Source organism: Nanorana parkeri, unplaced genomic scaffold, assembly GCF_000935625.1.
Source record: "Nanorana parkeri isolate BGI_ZX_2015 unplaced genomic scaffold, ASM93562v1 scaffold810, whole genome shotgun sequence".
NCBI lineage: Eukaryota > Metazoa > Chordata > Amphibia > Anura > Dicroglossidae > Nanorana > Nanorana parkeri.
The window spans coordinates 1-17,252 of NW_017307078.1; the positions used below are offsets into that span (position 1 = coordinate 1).

General features: G+C 41.7%; 1 protein-coding gene across 1 annotated transcript; it reads left to right on the forward strand.

Annotated features, from left to right (window-relative positions):
• Positions 1–70: 70 nt before the first annotated feature.
• On the forward strand, positions 71–11,975 carry LOC108794081 (SH3KBP1-binding protein 1-like; the record flags this gene model as incomplete). The annotated part of the gene is made up of 14 exons (XM_018565060.1): positions 71–155; positions 229–309; positions 676–849; positions 1,747–1,837; positions 2,587–2,777; positions 3,273–3,388; positions 5,865–5,952; positions 6,305–6,421; positions 6,590–6,760; positions 8,074–8,229; positions 8,341–8,437; positions 8,604–8,788; positions 9,206–9,341; positions 11,362–11,975. Coding segments are annotated over 14 exons (2,247 nt in total), but the record flags the coding sequence as incomplete, so codon positions are not given.
• Positions 11,976–17,252: the final 5,277 nt, after the last annotated feature.

Consider the following 17,252-nt stretch of genomic DNA (forward strand, 5'->3'; position numbering starts at 1 on the left):
GGCACGCATTCCCAGCGCAGTGATTTCTGTGATATAAATAAGCTTGTCTGTCTCTTCCTGTCACTCACAGCCTGTGTGTTTTTTACTGTCTTGTAGAGGTGTGAACAGCTCCCTTCTGTTACATGAGGCTGAGTTTTATGGCATTACTCCACTAGGTAACATTACTTTTCTTTCTGTTTGTTCCATGTGCCATAGCATGATAACCAACGGTTCCTCTTTTTATTTCAGTGAGACGCTTACAGCTGTGTGAGGAGTTGGAACGCTCTTCATGCGGCAGCGTGCTGTTTAATGGATACCTCCCACCCCCAGGTAAGAGATCCTGGAAGCTGCAGAAATGTTTTCACCTCTCAAATGTTTATTTCCAGACTGTTGCTATTACTGTTTGCTGGCACGTGATTGACTGATCTCTTCTTATGTCACTGCAAATAATACATTCAGGTTCCTAAAAGGAACTGACCCATTATCATAGTGTCTTTATTATGCACTGGTTCCAGGGGGGATTGACTCATTACCATGTTGATGTCATTGTTATTGTCTGGTGCTAGGAGTAGCTATCCCAATGAATGCCTTTGCATATTTTAAATATTTAATTAACTTAATTTATGAAGAAAATGTGTACTTTTTCCTTTAAAGGTCTCGCTTTCCATTGCTGAAGTATCCATTTTTTATTTCTAGTGTTTCCGGCTAAAAGAAGGAATCGTCACAGTGTTTCTGGGCTGCAGGTCGGCTCTAGAGGTGGAGGGAGTGAGCGGGCTCCTGTACGAAGGAGTAACACAATGCCCCCCAACCTGGGGGGTGCTGGGATCCTGGGGCGCTTTTTAGAAGATAGAAATTATGGGATTTCAGGAGGTCTGTATTATACACATGCTAAAAGGTATCGCTAACTCTAAATGGGAGGGTACACATGTCCAGTGGCATATTATATGTAGGATTTTTTTATTTCAATCTATGGCCATATCTATGCATACTACTTGGATGTTAGCAAGTAGACATGACAATACATGGTAACAATTTGGGTTGTATACATGAGATTTAAAAAGATTCTTTATATATATTCTTTAAATATATTCTTTAAATATATATATTCTTTAAATAAAAGTCTTCCAGGACAGTTATTTTTTCCTCCGTCCAGATGAGAAGCATCGCTTGGAACCTAGTGCAAGGGGAATCCGCTCAGAATTCTCATCTGCAATCTTCCACCTACCCCCTTTTGCCTCCCCTTCCTTAATAGCGAGGCTCTCATCCATCCTTTCCCCATGTCCCTTTTTTTTTTACCAGCAGGATGAGGTCTGGGCCCAGCACCCCAAGAGTTTCTTCCAGCAGGTTAGCAATGCATCTCCTCCAGATGGAGGAAACACAGTGGGATGGATCTACTAAGAACAAATAGGCTGCTCTCTGGGTATCCTTTGCAAAGTGAATTTTCACCAAACTCACTAAAGTAAGGGAAATTTTCCTTGCAAAGAGGACAGCCAATTTGCCTTTAGTAAAGCAACCTAAATAACTCATGTGCTGTCCTGGAAGACGTCTTTGAAATATAGTTAGCAGTAAGTCTCTTCTTTTTTTTATATGGTGATATGAATTGGTATTACAGAATGAAGTACGTGGGTAAGGTCGCATGACATGTTAATTCAAGCGATGGTGTTATACATTGTGAGAAGACTCTGGAACAGGAGTCTACAGTGATAATATCTGTGGCATTGGCATACTCCACATAGATAATGTGAGCTTTAACTTCTTTCCACTTAGGAACGCCCAGTGACCCAGGGATGGTGAGGATCATCTGCGGACATCATAACTGGATTGCAGTGGCTTTTGCTCAATTCATTGTCTGTTACAGGTATCTATAAGACATCAATGAAGGCCTCTGTCTGTCCTGACTTGTCATATATAAAGCACGGTTGTGCCGAATAAAATGGTGAATTTTAGTTACTTTTTCAGATTTTACTAGACTGTTATGTTTCAGTGAAAGTGACTCTTGTAGCCCATATCGAGTGAATTACAATTTCACAACAATATGAATGAGGATTGTGTGGGAGAGTTTGCCATCTTTTTACAAGTCTGAAATTAACTTGTGGATTTCAGCATTTAGTTTATTAAGAGAGATGTGTTCCACAGTACTCTGTATAAGCCCAAAATATTCTAGAAGTGTACATTTTTAGACTATGCACTAGAAAAAAGTGGGAAGTGCAAGTTTGGTAAAAGACATCTATACTTCCATAATACTTTTTAATTATACACTTTAGGTTACACATCTAGGTACAAGCTGCAGCATGTACTTATTGCAAATTCAGGCCAGTACAACACGGGGACACAATAGGTTGGACTTGATGGACAAATGTCTTTATTCAACCTCAAATAACTATGTACTTTACCTGCATATGAAAGCTTATTAGCATAAATTAGTTGCTAGAAATCTTCCTGATCATCATATGCCCACAAATGTATACCCACATGACTGCCCTAGCTGCTGGCTGAAATCTGTCTGCCCTTGAGTGAATGGACTTGATACAATGTAAGCCGAGCACAGGAATTCTGCCCACAGTCCTTTCTCATTACTACTTTCATGCATTTTTTTTCTCTCTACAGAATGAAGGAGACCTCTGGCTGGCAGCTGATTTTCACAAGCCCCTGTCTTGACTGGGTGATTGAACGAGTGGCTCTTAATGCCAAGACTGTCGGAGGATCGCTGGGTGACCATGATAAGATGCTGGCCGTCTCCTCTTGCACTGAGATCATTCTGTGGGCCATCCCTGGTGATGGTACTGGAAGTGAAATAGGTGAGATCATCATGAAAACAAATCCATATAGAAGTGGCTGGGAGAGGCTTACAAATACTAGGTGGGGAATGGAAGCCTAAGGCCTTGTTCGCGCCAAGCTCGTTCCAAGAGCAGAGCAGTTACAGACCGGAGCAAAACTGCGTCCAATGTATTCCAATGGTATTTTTAGCTCCAGTTCACATCGCAGGGCTCCGTTCCAGAGCAGGTAAAAAAAACTGCAGCAGGCCCTATTTTACCTGCTCTGGAACGCATCAAAAATGCCCTGGAACGCACTGAAAGCCCATTTTAAACTAAAAAATGTATTTTTATTTTTTGTGTTACCAAAAATGGCCAAGAACGCTTCAAAAACGCGGCACAACCCACTGCACTGCGTGTGCAGAAACTCATGCAGATCTGCTCTGCATTTGGTGTGAACAAGGCCTAAAGCAGCAGTGGCAGCTTTTAAAAGATTTATTATGATATTTGCTTGGTAATGTCATCTATAATATTTTGCAGGAGTGTTTACCCTTGGGGTGCCAGCGGAAGCTTTGTTTTTTGTGGGCAATCAGTTAATAGCCACAAGCCACACTGGAAAAATTGGGGTGTGGAATGCTGTGACCAAACACTGGCAGGTAAGATATGTACAATGTTTTTTTCTCTCTGTTCTACAAGATGAACCCTGTTTTTATCTGTACATTTGTATTACTTATCCATGTATACTCCTGCCATTGCTTTCAGCTTAAAAAAGAACTATGGGGTAACCTTTTTTATCCCATAGTTATCTTAAGGGTCACGGGAGGATATATAGTAACGTCCTCCCCTGACCAAAAGCACAGTATATAGCGAGATATAGCTTGCCATATACTGAGAGCGCCGCAGCCGGGACGGACCCCGGCCATACTGTACCTTCGAGATCCACCCAGCTAGCTGATTGACAGCGGCTCTGCCTATCTAGAGGCAGAGCCAGCTGTGCCAGCCACCTCCCCTGTCCATCCCTCCAGTCAGCTCTGGAGGGGAGGGAATCCCTGCAGGGAGCGGTGATTGACAGTCATCGCTCTCTGCAGGGAGATGATCGGGAAGTGAGCGAGCGACGTATGTGTTCGCTCACTTCCCGATCAATTAAGCCAACGTGTGACCGTTTCAATGTCACACATCAGCTCTAACTATGAGGATGAGTGAAAATCATAGTTCTACTTTAAAGTGTATTTACACTTTTGCAGTCAAATTTGAGAAAACCCCTCTATATGTTCATTATGTGTTCCTATTCACACAGCATAAGAAATCACAACTTTAAAGAAAATGTCTTACCTTTTAGATGTTTGGTTAAATCAGGCAAGATGGCTGATTCCAGGTTTTTCTTAGCCATTTCACAATGGTCTGTCCTAATGGAAGGTCTTGGGACTGAAATTTCAGGATTGTGTTTATGTGATACGTTTCATTAACATACAATGGGCAAGCCACCTCTGAATGGACGAGACCCCCTCACCGCCCCTCCTAGAGATACAAATACATTTTAACCCTTAAAACCCTATACCAAGTAAAAGCTATTTAAACTACAAGAAGCATTTTTTAGCTTATGCTATGTGAATGGGGACATGTAACAAATACAAAAAAGGTGTTATCCCAATTTGGCTTCGAAAGTGGATATACACTTTAAAAAGCAATATAATTTAGGATTCTTAGGCTAGCCAATTAGGCAGCCCAGTGAAGTGTTTGAATGAGGTTTGGGCCAATCAAGTATAGGTGATAATGATCATCCATCAGAAATGCTCATTATACAGATGGTGTTATCCAATTTGCTGGATAGTTTCTGGTGCATCTGGAAAGATGTTAATTCTTTAGATGAGAAAAGGACGTGTGATACACTTACTGTCAATCAGCTTGTTCCAGTGCTTGAAAAGTTAAGCAGGTGGCTTCCTGCCCATAGCTTCCAGGTAGACATCTGCTTGTTCATATCCAGCCTTACGTAGATGTTTTTAAGGAAGATGCTTAGATTAGAGCTGTTCCGGGCATCGCCATCATCTCCTGTGGCCCTGTAAAAGGGTAGAATAATAAGATATAGAAACAATGTGAACCAATATTGTTACAGTAAAACTAGGCACAGTACGAGTGAGAGCTAAACAATATTACAATCCAGAGACAGATTATATGTTTGTCTGTTATGGTGAGATTTAAGGCTTGTTGTATACAGAACGGCATGTTGAAGGGAGTAAAAAGAACAAGAAAGCTCATGAGAGATCCTGATTAGTGAAGGAGATACAAATTAGCCCAAAACAGAGGTTGCAGTTGAGGTAATGCCTGGGAATTAGTGAGGAGCCATAGTGCCTAAAGGAGTATTGGAGGGGGAAGTGGTTTAATAGAAGGAATTGAAGAGGGCTTGACTGTGTTTAGAGTGTGCTAGAAGATAATATTTTGTGGTAAGGATATTTCTTCAGGGTAGCCTTCGGTCCTAGAGGTTACTGACTTGGGATGGAAGGAGGAGTCTATTTATTTAATGTGGTTGATGTGTTTCCTGTTGCAGGCAGGCGGAGCCTATATCTCGATGGCTGTCCTGGAAGATTCCTGGAAACAGAGTTATCAGGTAATCAACTCATGTTTTTTTACCGCGATTCGCGGTAAAGTCGTGCGACCGACGCACGTTTCCGAAGGCTACTTGGCTGTATCCCAATGGAAACGCGCAACAAAACGGCCCAAAGTAGTACCTGTACCTTTTCAGGCGTGGGCCGCTTTGTAGCGCGTTAGGGACGGGCGGAAATACGCCAAGGTGGGAACGAGACCCTTGACTACAATGGGATTTATATTTTTTGAGCGTTCGTCGAGCGTAGAACGCGCTACAAAACGTTCAGGTGTGAACGAGGGCTAAGGCACACATTACAGTATTGTTTTATGTTAAAAAATCTGAGGGTTTAATGTCACTTTAAGAACAAGAAGTATGTGGGCAGAATAATAAATACAGTGCCATACTTTCAAACTGGGAAACTGATGGAATTGCCATAATAGCAGTAACAAAAGTTTTTTCCTTGTGTTTCTGAGCACATTGTTATCCAAACCTAAGTGAAAACGTACCCCTTTTCCTTACTTGACACTCAATATTCTATCTTCTGGCAGATCCAAGATGTAGTGCCGATCAACAGCTATGATACAGCTGGCTCCTTCCTGCTACTGGGTTGTAACAATGGATCCATCTACTATGTAGGTACGTGTAACAGACAGCCAGGTCTCTGTAAATTACTGCATTCATCTGCTGAAAGGAGATGAATATCATGCAATTATGTTTAGCACGGCACAGTATTAATAGGTTATCTTTGGATATTTGGTGACATATCACTTTAGTGCTCGCTGCAGGGTTTGATAATGGCGTGAAGCATATTGTATATGATCGTTCAAGTATGTGCAGAGGCAGAACACGCTCTTGTTTATTTCCTTAGTACCCTTGGCCTGAGGAATATTCTCTGCTGAAGCTTGGTTCTTTTTTTTCCTAAGTTCTCTGTTTCTGATGTTTCCCTAAATGTCTTCCCTAATTATTTTTTTTGTTTGTTTTTTTGCAGATGTCCAGAAATTTCCCCTGCGCATGAAGGACAATGACTTGCTTGTTACGGAGCTTTACCGTGATCCATCTGAAGATGCCATCACTGCACTTAGTGTCTACCTCACACCCAAAACAAGTAAGAGCCCTTTCCCGACACCGAGCACAGAAATGTTTCCCTTCGGAACAGACTTGTTCGCTCTCTCATCCCAGAAATATATGTGTCTGTTTAGAATTTCTCAGTCCTGTCTAATAGGAAGAGGTGTTTTTACATTCCACAATTTACTCAACTGTCTTCTTTCTTTAGGTGACAGTGGTAACTGGATCGAGATAGCCTATGGAACAAGTTCTGGTGTTGTAAGAGTTATTGTTCAGCATCCAGAGACTGTTGGGTCTGGTCCTCAGCTATTCCAGACATTCACAGTTCACCGTAGTTCTGTGACCAAAATAATGCTGTCGGAAAGACACCTGATCTCAGGTAATGAGTGTTATATGTCTCTTCCTCAAGTGCCATCAAGCCAATGTATGTTTATGATAATTGCCCTATTGTGTCTAGCAAATGGATTTTCTTGGCATAGTAATGAAAGCAAAGTGGATTGGCAAGCCTTTATTCCACATGTAGATATAATTTACTCTGACACCTCTTAACTTCTGTAATTTACCTGTGTTTTTGGGTTATGAAAGTAAACTGGGCACCCAGCAAACACGGGAAGAACATGCAGATAGTATCACACTTCGCACACCTGTACTGGAAGGTTGCTAACCACATAGCCACCTTGGTGCCTGATTGTTATATGTGCACCTTAACATCTTCTAAACGTTTCTTATATGTCTCAGTCTAATTGCTCAACTGCTTAACTACTGCTGCCTTGAATATGGTGCAAACTTGTGTATTATGTGCAATCAGTGTTATATTGATCCTTTGCACAAATACTCTATGATCAATATATAATCATTTCTCATATATTCATTGGAAACACAGCTGACCTTTTATCTATCCCTTTCCCTTTAAGTAGTTGATCCTCCAATATGGGCCCCTTCTCTTAGGCAGTTTCCCTTGCCACCGCAGGAAACTAGTCCTTGCACTGAATTTTATGGGGCACTGACCTCAAATGGAGGGTTTTCACTCTTTGGAGATACTTGAAGTTGTAAGCGGGAACTCTCTGCAATATTTCTTTGCTCTGCCTGTTAACCTCTATTAGTCAAACATTTGTCCATTGAAATGCTGAACACCGTGCATGCTGGGAAAACAATAATTATTTGTTCCCATCTTTCCCCAATTTTTGAAAGCCTTCCAATTTTAAACTGCCAGACTGATCACATACACTTTAAACGTAATCTGTTTTACATGTGCTGTCTCTCAATATTCATGTTCATGTTGGTGAGAAAACATTTTGATATGTTGGCAGCACAGGCAAAGTAGATGGTAGGCACAAGATATTATAGGCCGAATTAACAAACCTTCAATGCAAGGATAATGATCTTTATTTTAGTCATATGACTGTAATTCTCAAATCTCAGTGGACTCTGTGTGACTTATTTGAAAATGAAGATCCTTATCTTGGCTTGTCAACTTTGTAAATTGGTCCTTGAACGTGTTCTATCTCCGCAAAAGAGGACTTGTCAGTAGGCAATATTTACACTGTGTCAACTAACCCTGCAGTTCTATACACCCCTAAAGCTGTAAGGCTTTTTGTTCCCTTATTAAACAAACTTTCATATGATGCTTTAAGTTATGTTTTCTGGCAGTATATCCGCAGTTTTAAGCTCTGTGTTTTGTCTGTCATTTAGTTTGTGCAGATAACAACCATGTGCGCACCTGGACCGTCACTCGCTTCCGTGGTATGATCTCCACCCAGCCTGGATCCACTCCTCTAGCATCATTTAAAATCCTTGCTCTAGAAGATATTGATGGGCATGCTGGCTGCAGTGCTGGGAATGATATTGGTAAGTTTTTAAAATGAGCCCTAAAGTGACCTAACTGTGTTTGTTTGGATGTCTTGCCATGCAGTTTTATCTTTGGGTCCCTTACATTGATCTTCCTGCCTTTCTCTTCAGGGCCCTTTGGAGAGAGAGATGATCAACAGGTCTTCATCCAAAGAGTGGTTCCGGATTCTAACATTGTTTATGCCCGCTTGTCTTCCACTGGGAAGAGGTGAGAGTCATTGTCTTTGTCATGCCTGGTGATTCCTTGTACCAACAGAAATGTATTTTGCTGCCTAAACAAATAAAATATTTTAAAATATATTAAAAAAAAAATATCTTCAGTGATCTCGTCTCATGCAGTTTAATATCTACTACCTTTTTTGTATTCATTTCAGAATCTGTGAAGTTCGCTCTGTGGATGGAACCCCCATTACCTCCTTCACAGTTCATGAATGTGATGGATCAAGCCGTATAGGCTCTCGCCCACGGCGCTACCTCTTCACTGGCCATGCCAGTGGCTGCCTTCAAATGTGGGATCTGACTACTGCTATGGAGGTGGTAAACAAAGGGGAGACGGGTGGTAAGTGGGTGCTTGATTTTGTGTTCTTGGTTTGATTCGGAATGCTCGTTTGGCCAAGTCTGTCTTCTCCCCTTACTAGCCCCGTGCCTGAACATTTTTTGGGACATCAAGTTCATGCCTAGCATCCCATTCCCTTTTGTTTAGTTGCCCGTTTGTATGTGTTTTTAGTTACTAATAGGTTTAAGGTGGTTGTTTTACCAAAAGAACTTAACGGCCTTTTGCTCTAATGAAGCTCTGCCAAGTGTTTTTATGTGGAATCTAAAGTGTTAATGGTAACCAATTCATCAACGGATTCTGTCTTGTTTCTTCTCTGGGTAAACAATCCCGTCCCAACTCTCCTTTGTAAATCTGCACCTGGCTAAGCCAATGCCATTTTCTACTGGTTTATAATTTACACTGTGTTTTCCTACTTTGCAGCAGAACAAGGGGGACTCACTCAGAAAGAGCTGCTGGAACAGCTGGAGCAGTGTGACCTGGCTCTGACCCGCACCCCTGAAATAAGCCCTGCCACATCATTCAGTCACAGTGCCAACCCTCGCGCATCAATTGCCAGGTACATGCTTTACAAAAGGAAAAAGTGTACAGAAAAAAAAGCTGGAATGGTTTCACTTCTCCTGCCCCTTATCTCCTAAATGTGCAGGGCAGGCTCAGTGTCCAATATGAAAATGTAGAGATGGAGGAGAAGGCCAAAGCATGACTGCACCAGCCTATTTGCTGTTCCATATTATGATTAATGTATTTCATATACGGATTTGTTAATGTTTCTTCAAGTAGTCATACGGATGTTTACTACAGTGATTATCTAAATCAGGGAGCACTGCAAGCTTTTCTGCAGAATAAAAGATAAACTCTGTTAACTTTATTGAGAGCCTGCTGTTTTCATGTCGGATTAGATCTGACCCATAGACATGTATTGAGAAATGAGGAGAAGTGCAGTACTGCTAAAGGTGCCCATACACCTGCCGATTATCGTACGATAATCGCGGGTGATCCCTCGATCGTACGATAATAGACATGTGTATGGGCAGCGACTACTTCTACTGTAAGATCGCACGACATTCGCCTTCTGAGCGCGCTTGAAAACCTGCCGAAAATCGTATGATTTTCGGCGGGTTGGCGGTGTGGTCGGGAGACTAATGCCGCACGGGCACACTGCCCACTCAGCACTGCAAACATCGCAAGCCCTCCCCTCAGCGGGGAGGGCTTGCGATGATCGCAAGTACGATCTGCCTGTCCAGGATGGGCAGATCGTACGAAATTTACAGCCATCGCACAACGAAAGATAGAAGCAAAGCTTGCAAATTTAGCGTGTGATAATTGCTGCCCACATGTGTGTATAAACAAGGTATTTAAACTATTAACTAATTAATAACCTCAACACCCTCACTTACATATTAAAGTGAGTCTGACACTTTAAGAGAAAAAATAGAACTGCTTAGAAGTATAAAAGGCATGCACCAAGATGTATCTGTATATACCAAGAGCAGCATTCATTCCTCCCTCTATGCCTGAATGCTAGGCCATTATAATCAGGTAAACCTTCTGACACTTGTAGAGTAGTTTCAGAGTTTGCCCGCACCCTCCTGCACACCACATGTTCCCCTGTTGGCCTATCACTAATATGGGCTGGCTACATAGCCAATAGAGTGTAGGTGCAGGCAATCTACCCTGATGTGTTGGAGCTTTGCCTGTTCATAACGAGCGGGTATTCTGGTGTAGATGGGACAGTATAAGCTGCTGCACTTGTGTGCACACACACATCGTTTCATTTTATTTTGTACATGCCTTTTATTTTTGTCTTTTTTAATTTTAAAGTGACAGAGTTACTTCAAAAACTGTCAAAATAATATAGTTTTGCTTTAGCAGTGGAGTGCAGAAATATTTATATGGTAAAATAACTGTCAATGTTGAACTTTTTGCTAAAAGCTTTCAGTTGTTTACCGGTTCTATTACTACAAAAAATACTTTCATTCTTGCACCATAACCTGTACATGGTGTATGGTTTTAGCTCCATAGTTACATAGTATTTGAGGTTGAATAAAGACACATGTCCATCAAGTCCAACCTATTGTGTGTGTGTGTGTGTAAAGATCCCCGAGTCATCTCGTTTTTAGGAGTACTTGTACCCCTGTATATTACCGTTTCTCAGGAAATCGTCCAAAAGCTTCTTGAACGATTCCACACTATTAGCTGAAATCACTGCTTGTGGCAACGAGTTCCAGACCCTAAACGCGCGAACTGAGAAGAACCCCCTCCGCCCCTTGTGTTTGAATTTTTTTTCTACCAGTTTCAGGTGGTGGCCTCCTAGTCTTTGTTACGGAATTAATCGTAAAGAGTTTGTTGCTAATGTTGCTATGACTATGGAACATTTTGTACATGAAAATCATGTCCCCCCTTAATCTCCTTAGTTCCAGCGTGAACATATTTAAATTTAGTAACCGTGTCTCCATAGAGTTAAAAACAGTTTTAACTTGTATTTTGTCTTTTACCTAAGCTGAGGGTACCGGCCTTGTTTCTCCTTGGATTTCAGAAAGCAGTCCAGCAATAACCCCTCTTATGTTTTTGTATTTCAGCTTGCAGTCTCAGCTGAGTGACAGCATGCGAGATCGATTCTCCAGACTTATGTTAAGCTCCTCTCAACGCCCCCAGGTTGCATCAACTCGCTCTACAGAAGGTTGGGCCTCTATGTGCAGCTTGCAGCCACACATATCTGGGAGTTTCAGTTCTTTGCACAAGTCAGACTCCCTCCCTCGATCCAGCATGAGATCCAGTAAAACACAGAGCTGCCAGTTAAGGGCAGAGGGCCAGACGTCCGCTGCAGTTTCCGATCCACCGTCTCCCCGCACCAGTGGCAGTTTTGTGGAACGCTGTCAAGAGCTTGCACGTAACACAGAATCACACCAGTTAGACTCACGACGTTCCAGCACAGAAGTGGCAACCACCAGGATGAATTCGCCACGATCATCTACTCCAGCAGTTAGGCGGCCAGTTTCACCGGCCCCTCCACCACCCCCACCTCTTTGTGTAGCACCATCATCACCTTCTTTAACCTCTTCAACAGACATCTCCACATCTTCACCCTCTCCTCCAAAAATTCCACAGAAGCCTAGGCTAAACGAGACATCATTTTGACAGTGGCTGTATTGCAGAAGATTACTCTGATGGGCTTGAGGAAGGTTAGGTTAGGCACAGCCATTGTATCCCTTTTCTTACAAATAGTATTACTATCCAGCATTTCTGAGTAGCATGCTTATTTAAGTCCAACCCTAGCCATTTTTTTTGGCTGTCAATAGGGAGGATATGCATCAGAACATCTGTCAAGTTGTATTGCTGTCTATGTTCTCATTTTGGAGGTTTCTCATCACTTACTGTCCCTGTGAGACCTCAAAAAGAAATGAAAGGGTTGAGATGTCACAGGGCCAGGAAGACACAGAAAGAAATATAAACCTGACAGATGTTCTAACACCTCCAGACTCTACTAATTAAATGTGCTATCATTGCTGCCTTGGTCTCCATTAGAGAGATGTCCTGTCCTTGTGACACTGGGACAAGAGGTTTGGCTGCACCTCCGCAATGAGGACACAGGCAGCAGTAAAAACGTATATAGAAAATAAATAGTTTTGGCTGCAGTTGGGTTTTAAAACTAGACTTGATAACAATATTGGGACTTGTATCCAAACCAAGGCATTACATATTTAACCATTCCTCTATTTATTTTAGATTTCCTTATGATACAAATGTTTACTTACATGTTTTGCCAAAATAGTTCATTGGTGGGAAGTTAAAAGAGACAGCTCTGGTTTACAGCACTGATTCAGGAGCAAACAACAATTTTGTGCCTTGTTACAATGGTGATCCTGAATGAAAATACCCAGCAGTGCCTTTTACAAGTGCCATCTTTGTTCTGGTGTGCCAGCATGACTGCTACTGTGTTTTTTTACTGTTACATTGTATATTTGTCTTACTATATTGGCATATGGACATTCTTCTGTTCTCTCGAGTACAGTAACAACAGCTTTAGTTTTCATATCTGTGAGCTAATCCACTTTCCAAATAATGTATTGATCCCTTTTAAAGCAACACTGTCAGTTGCCAAACAAAAAACTAAAAATCTTAATCGCTGTTCCCTGCAATAGAAGAGGTATTAGACTCGCCTCTCCAACAGCCTGTGTCTCTTACTTCTCTTATATTCTAGCGCTGCAACCTTGGTAAAACTTTTCAGTATTCAACACCTTTGGGGGTGTCGGATGCCATTGTCCCCCTTCAAAAGCTGTAATTCCATCCTTCAACCCTTACTCTGCCATTTTTCTATGGTGATGTAGTAGTCAGAGGATGGAACCACAGCACACGGTGAAGGACACAGGCATTCAACATTTCCAGAAGTGCTGAATGCTGAATAATCTGATCGAGGATGTGAAGGTTAAAGGTAGGTTATATGGGCTGCCGGAGAGACGAGTTTACAGTACCTCTTCTGTAGCAGGTAACATCCTTTAAGATTTAAACTGGTGACTGATATTGTTCTTTAAGTTCCTCTAAGTGAATTACTCAGTGTTACACGTTTTGTTATGTTGGTATCATCTTACGTCCAATTGTCCATTTTTGGAATATCACTTTCCCATCAAACCCCTTTTGGGAAAAGTCCTTGACACAAGATAAAATTAATGCTTTTGGGTTGATATTTTTTTGAAACGCACTGAGGGGAATTTATCAAAACTGGAGCAGACTACATCTGTAGCAGGTGTGCATGGCAACCAATCCGCTTCTCTCTTTGATTTTCAAATCGTAACTGAAGAGAGAAGTTGATTGGTGGCCCTGGGCCACTGCTCCAGATTTTGTCTTCTCCTGTTTTGATAAATTCCCCCCTAATGAGGGAAATTTATCAAAGCAGTTGTAACTGTTTTAGCCGCTTAGATCATTTTGTTTTATGTGCAAATCTGTTTAGCCGCTCCTTTTAACATGTGCACCCGTTTTGACCAGAGCTTGCACTATTTTCCCGATTGCACGTGTTTTGTGAAAGTTCACAACTGTATACATCTGCCCTTGTCCTGCAGCTGTCTGAAAAAGTCCATCGAGTTCAACCTATAGAGATGAGAAAAAAAAACCTAAAACAGAACGCTATGCCCACAGTTACCCACTGTTGATCCAGAGGAAGGCAAACAAACCCCCTATAAAGCATGGTTCAATGTGCTCCACCAGGGGAAACAAATTCCATCCTGACCCCATAAGGCAATCGGATACTCACTTCTTCAAGAAGCAACAGTTAAGATTCTTTCCTGGAGTCTATTTAATCTCATTTATGAATCTGCAACAAAGCATGTCAAATATATTCCATGCAAGTTCAAACACTCGCAATTGCTATGATAAATTCCTCCCAATGTGTTTAAGATTAGCAATACAGTCTTTCATCCTTTCCGTTTTGACCCATGTAAGTGAAACTTCTTTGATCAAACAGTTGGCTAGGACATATTTTTTTGCTACTTTTTGGCAGATTCTGGATAGTTCACACGCCGCTAGTTTCTTATGAGCAGAGCTCTTGTCTTTGTCCTAGACTCACCACTACCTGGGATGCTTGCTTCCCTTGCTGCATCGAGGTTTTGCTTTTTCTTCTCAAATCTCAATAAAATCCAACAGTATGGCACATCTTTTTTTATAGTACCCATGAAAAGACAAAAATCTTGCTGCTACAGTGCCAAGAGGTAAAAGAGGCCAGTACGTGTTTCAGCTAGCCAGCATCTACTAAAAATCAAGTTCCAGTGGTAAGTGGACTGACAAAGATAAAGCCTTGTAAGTAAAACCATGAACAATGGATACAGTAGGGACTTGGCACACACTACAAATCCCACCCAGTTTTTAGTGGACAGACCACTTCTGCTGGGAACTGTGGTATTCCATACTGGGAAGTGTACCCAGCCAGTCATTTTCATAGGAGCAGAGTATGATGGTCTTGGCACATAGAGCTCACGCATGATACGTGGACCGTTCTTGCCAACCAGGAAGTAGGATTACTTGAGGGAATATTTCATAATAGATTGCTGAATGTCCTTTATTAGATGAGATTATGGCTTGATGTGTCCTTAGATTGACTGTCAATCTCTACAGTTCTACACACTGAGATAAGAGGGGATTATTGCTTATTACTGGCTGGATCCAGAGAATCAAGTGGTATGTAGAGGTTTTTTTTTTTTGCTTGGACATGCTGTTATCAGACATTGCTTGCTTTATTGACTCTGAACACTTGAACGCCTGGATCTAACACTTATTGATTCTGGCACTTCCCAGATTGTTTGTCTTTTACTTGTAGCTAAAGCTCACCCCAGAGCTACTTCTGAAACGACCAGAAGTCCTTCACAGTTCTGATCTTTTATTTGTCTGGGAGCAGTCAGAACCTTGATTTTTATTTTATTTTTCTCCCTCACACAACATGTGTCTTATTGTTCTGTGTTTTTCAGCAGAACATCACAAAAGCATATCAGTAATTTATCTCTGCATCATGAATAAGAATAACATCAAATCAAATGAAAGTTTTCAGTCAAATCAATTTCTCTTCCATTACTGATATGCAGAAGCTACCTTTTGTGATTGTATCACATATACCATCTCATTATAACTTGAAATCTTTGACCTGTTTTCTATAGTTGTTCATTATGAGGTTGAAAACCTTAGGAATACAGTATGTGTGAAGCGCTGTGTGTATTTGTTGGGTAGATTAAAGGGAACCTTTGTTTGATATACACTATATGGCCAAATGTTTGTGGACATCTGACCACCCACCTATATGAACTTGTTGGGGCCATCGCACCTACAGGACCTCTTTAGACATCCCATTCCAAAATATGGACTACCCTGACCCCACACACACACTTTGTAATATAATAGTCCCCGCTCTTCTGGGAAGCTTATCCACTAGACTCCTTTATCCAAAAGAGCGTTTGTGAGGTCAGGTCCGGAGAAGGCCTGGTTGACAATTGGCATTCCAGTTCATCCCAAAGCTGTTCAGTAGGGTTGAGGTCAGGGCTATGTACAAGCCACTTCATTTCAGCAGGACAAACTCATCAGACCATATCTTTATGGAGCTGGCTTTGTGCACAGGGGCACAGTCATGCTGGACCAGGAAAGGGCCTTTCCCTTTTGTGTCAAGATTGGAAGTTCACAGTTGCCTACAATCAGTTGGAATGCTCAACATTAATAAGAACCCTTCACTGAAGACTCCAGGTGTCCACATACTTTGGCCATGTAGTGCAGGAGTAATGGTAAGATATCCACAAACATTTTTAAAACACTTTTTCATGCATCCATTCAACCATTCCCAACCTCCATCTGAAACCGCTGGTTGTCTGCATGCATGCAGCATGAGAGGCAACATCTACCAGTATGTTCAAGTGTGATTGAGAATGATGGCACAGGCAGGATTCTGTGAAACATTTATGATGGTCCAAGCATAGAACCTTAAAAGCCTGTACATGTGCTACATCAAACATTGTAAACTAAGTCTGCTGGAAGATGGCATTCAATACAAGGCAGCAAATTGTACCTTTAGGCTACAATTACACCTTTTGTGTTTTTCGTGCTTCGGGGTGCAGTTCATTTTTGATACATTTTGCATGCACTACCATGTATGTGAAACACATGATACTAAAACCCCTAAGAGTAAATGTAGCCGAAAGCTGGCCATACACCTTTCAATTATCGGTAGATTTTTTTTCATGCCGTCACCGAACCCTCGTTCGATTTCCACTCTAATACCCCCTCACACACACAGACCAATGTCTTTTCAATAATCGTTTGTAGCAATAATAACTCACCGAATTTCGTCAATCGTCAGAACTGATTTTCATTTGCAATGTTCATGTTGCGTTTTTGTTTTCCGTACGAAAACGCCACTAATCCATTGATTTTCATACGATTCGAAAAAAGTTTTTCCAGCCTGACCGATCGAGCAAATTCGGCCAGGAGTAGAGAAAAAAAAAAACTATGGGTTCCCATCAACTGATCATCGATTATCAATCGAAAGACCATTCGTGGACGATTTCTGAACGATAATTGATAGGTGTGTAGGCACCTTTACACCTTAGGGTGCCACTATACAACCCCCCTCTCCCCCTTTCCCCCACAACCTGTCCTCATGCCAAAGCATTATCACGTGGGTGGAGAGATGTGAAATACATATGCAATTAGCAAACTTGAGAAAATGGGTATTTTCACACAGAACTTGTTGTGGCAGATGTCTGGTTAAGCGAATTGGAAGGGTTTGTTCACACCATTTCTGTTGAGCTGCATTTTTCTGCACATCTTGACACATGTATGGTGTAAATGGGGCACATAGAAAACAATGCCCTGTTCACACCATACAAGTGCAGCGGTGTGCAGAAACATGCAGCTCAATGCGGTGTGCAGAAACATGGAGCTAAACACAGTGTGAATAAGCCCCCACATGAAAGATCTGACACCTTATGGCTCATGCTGC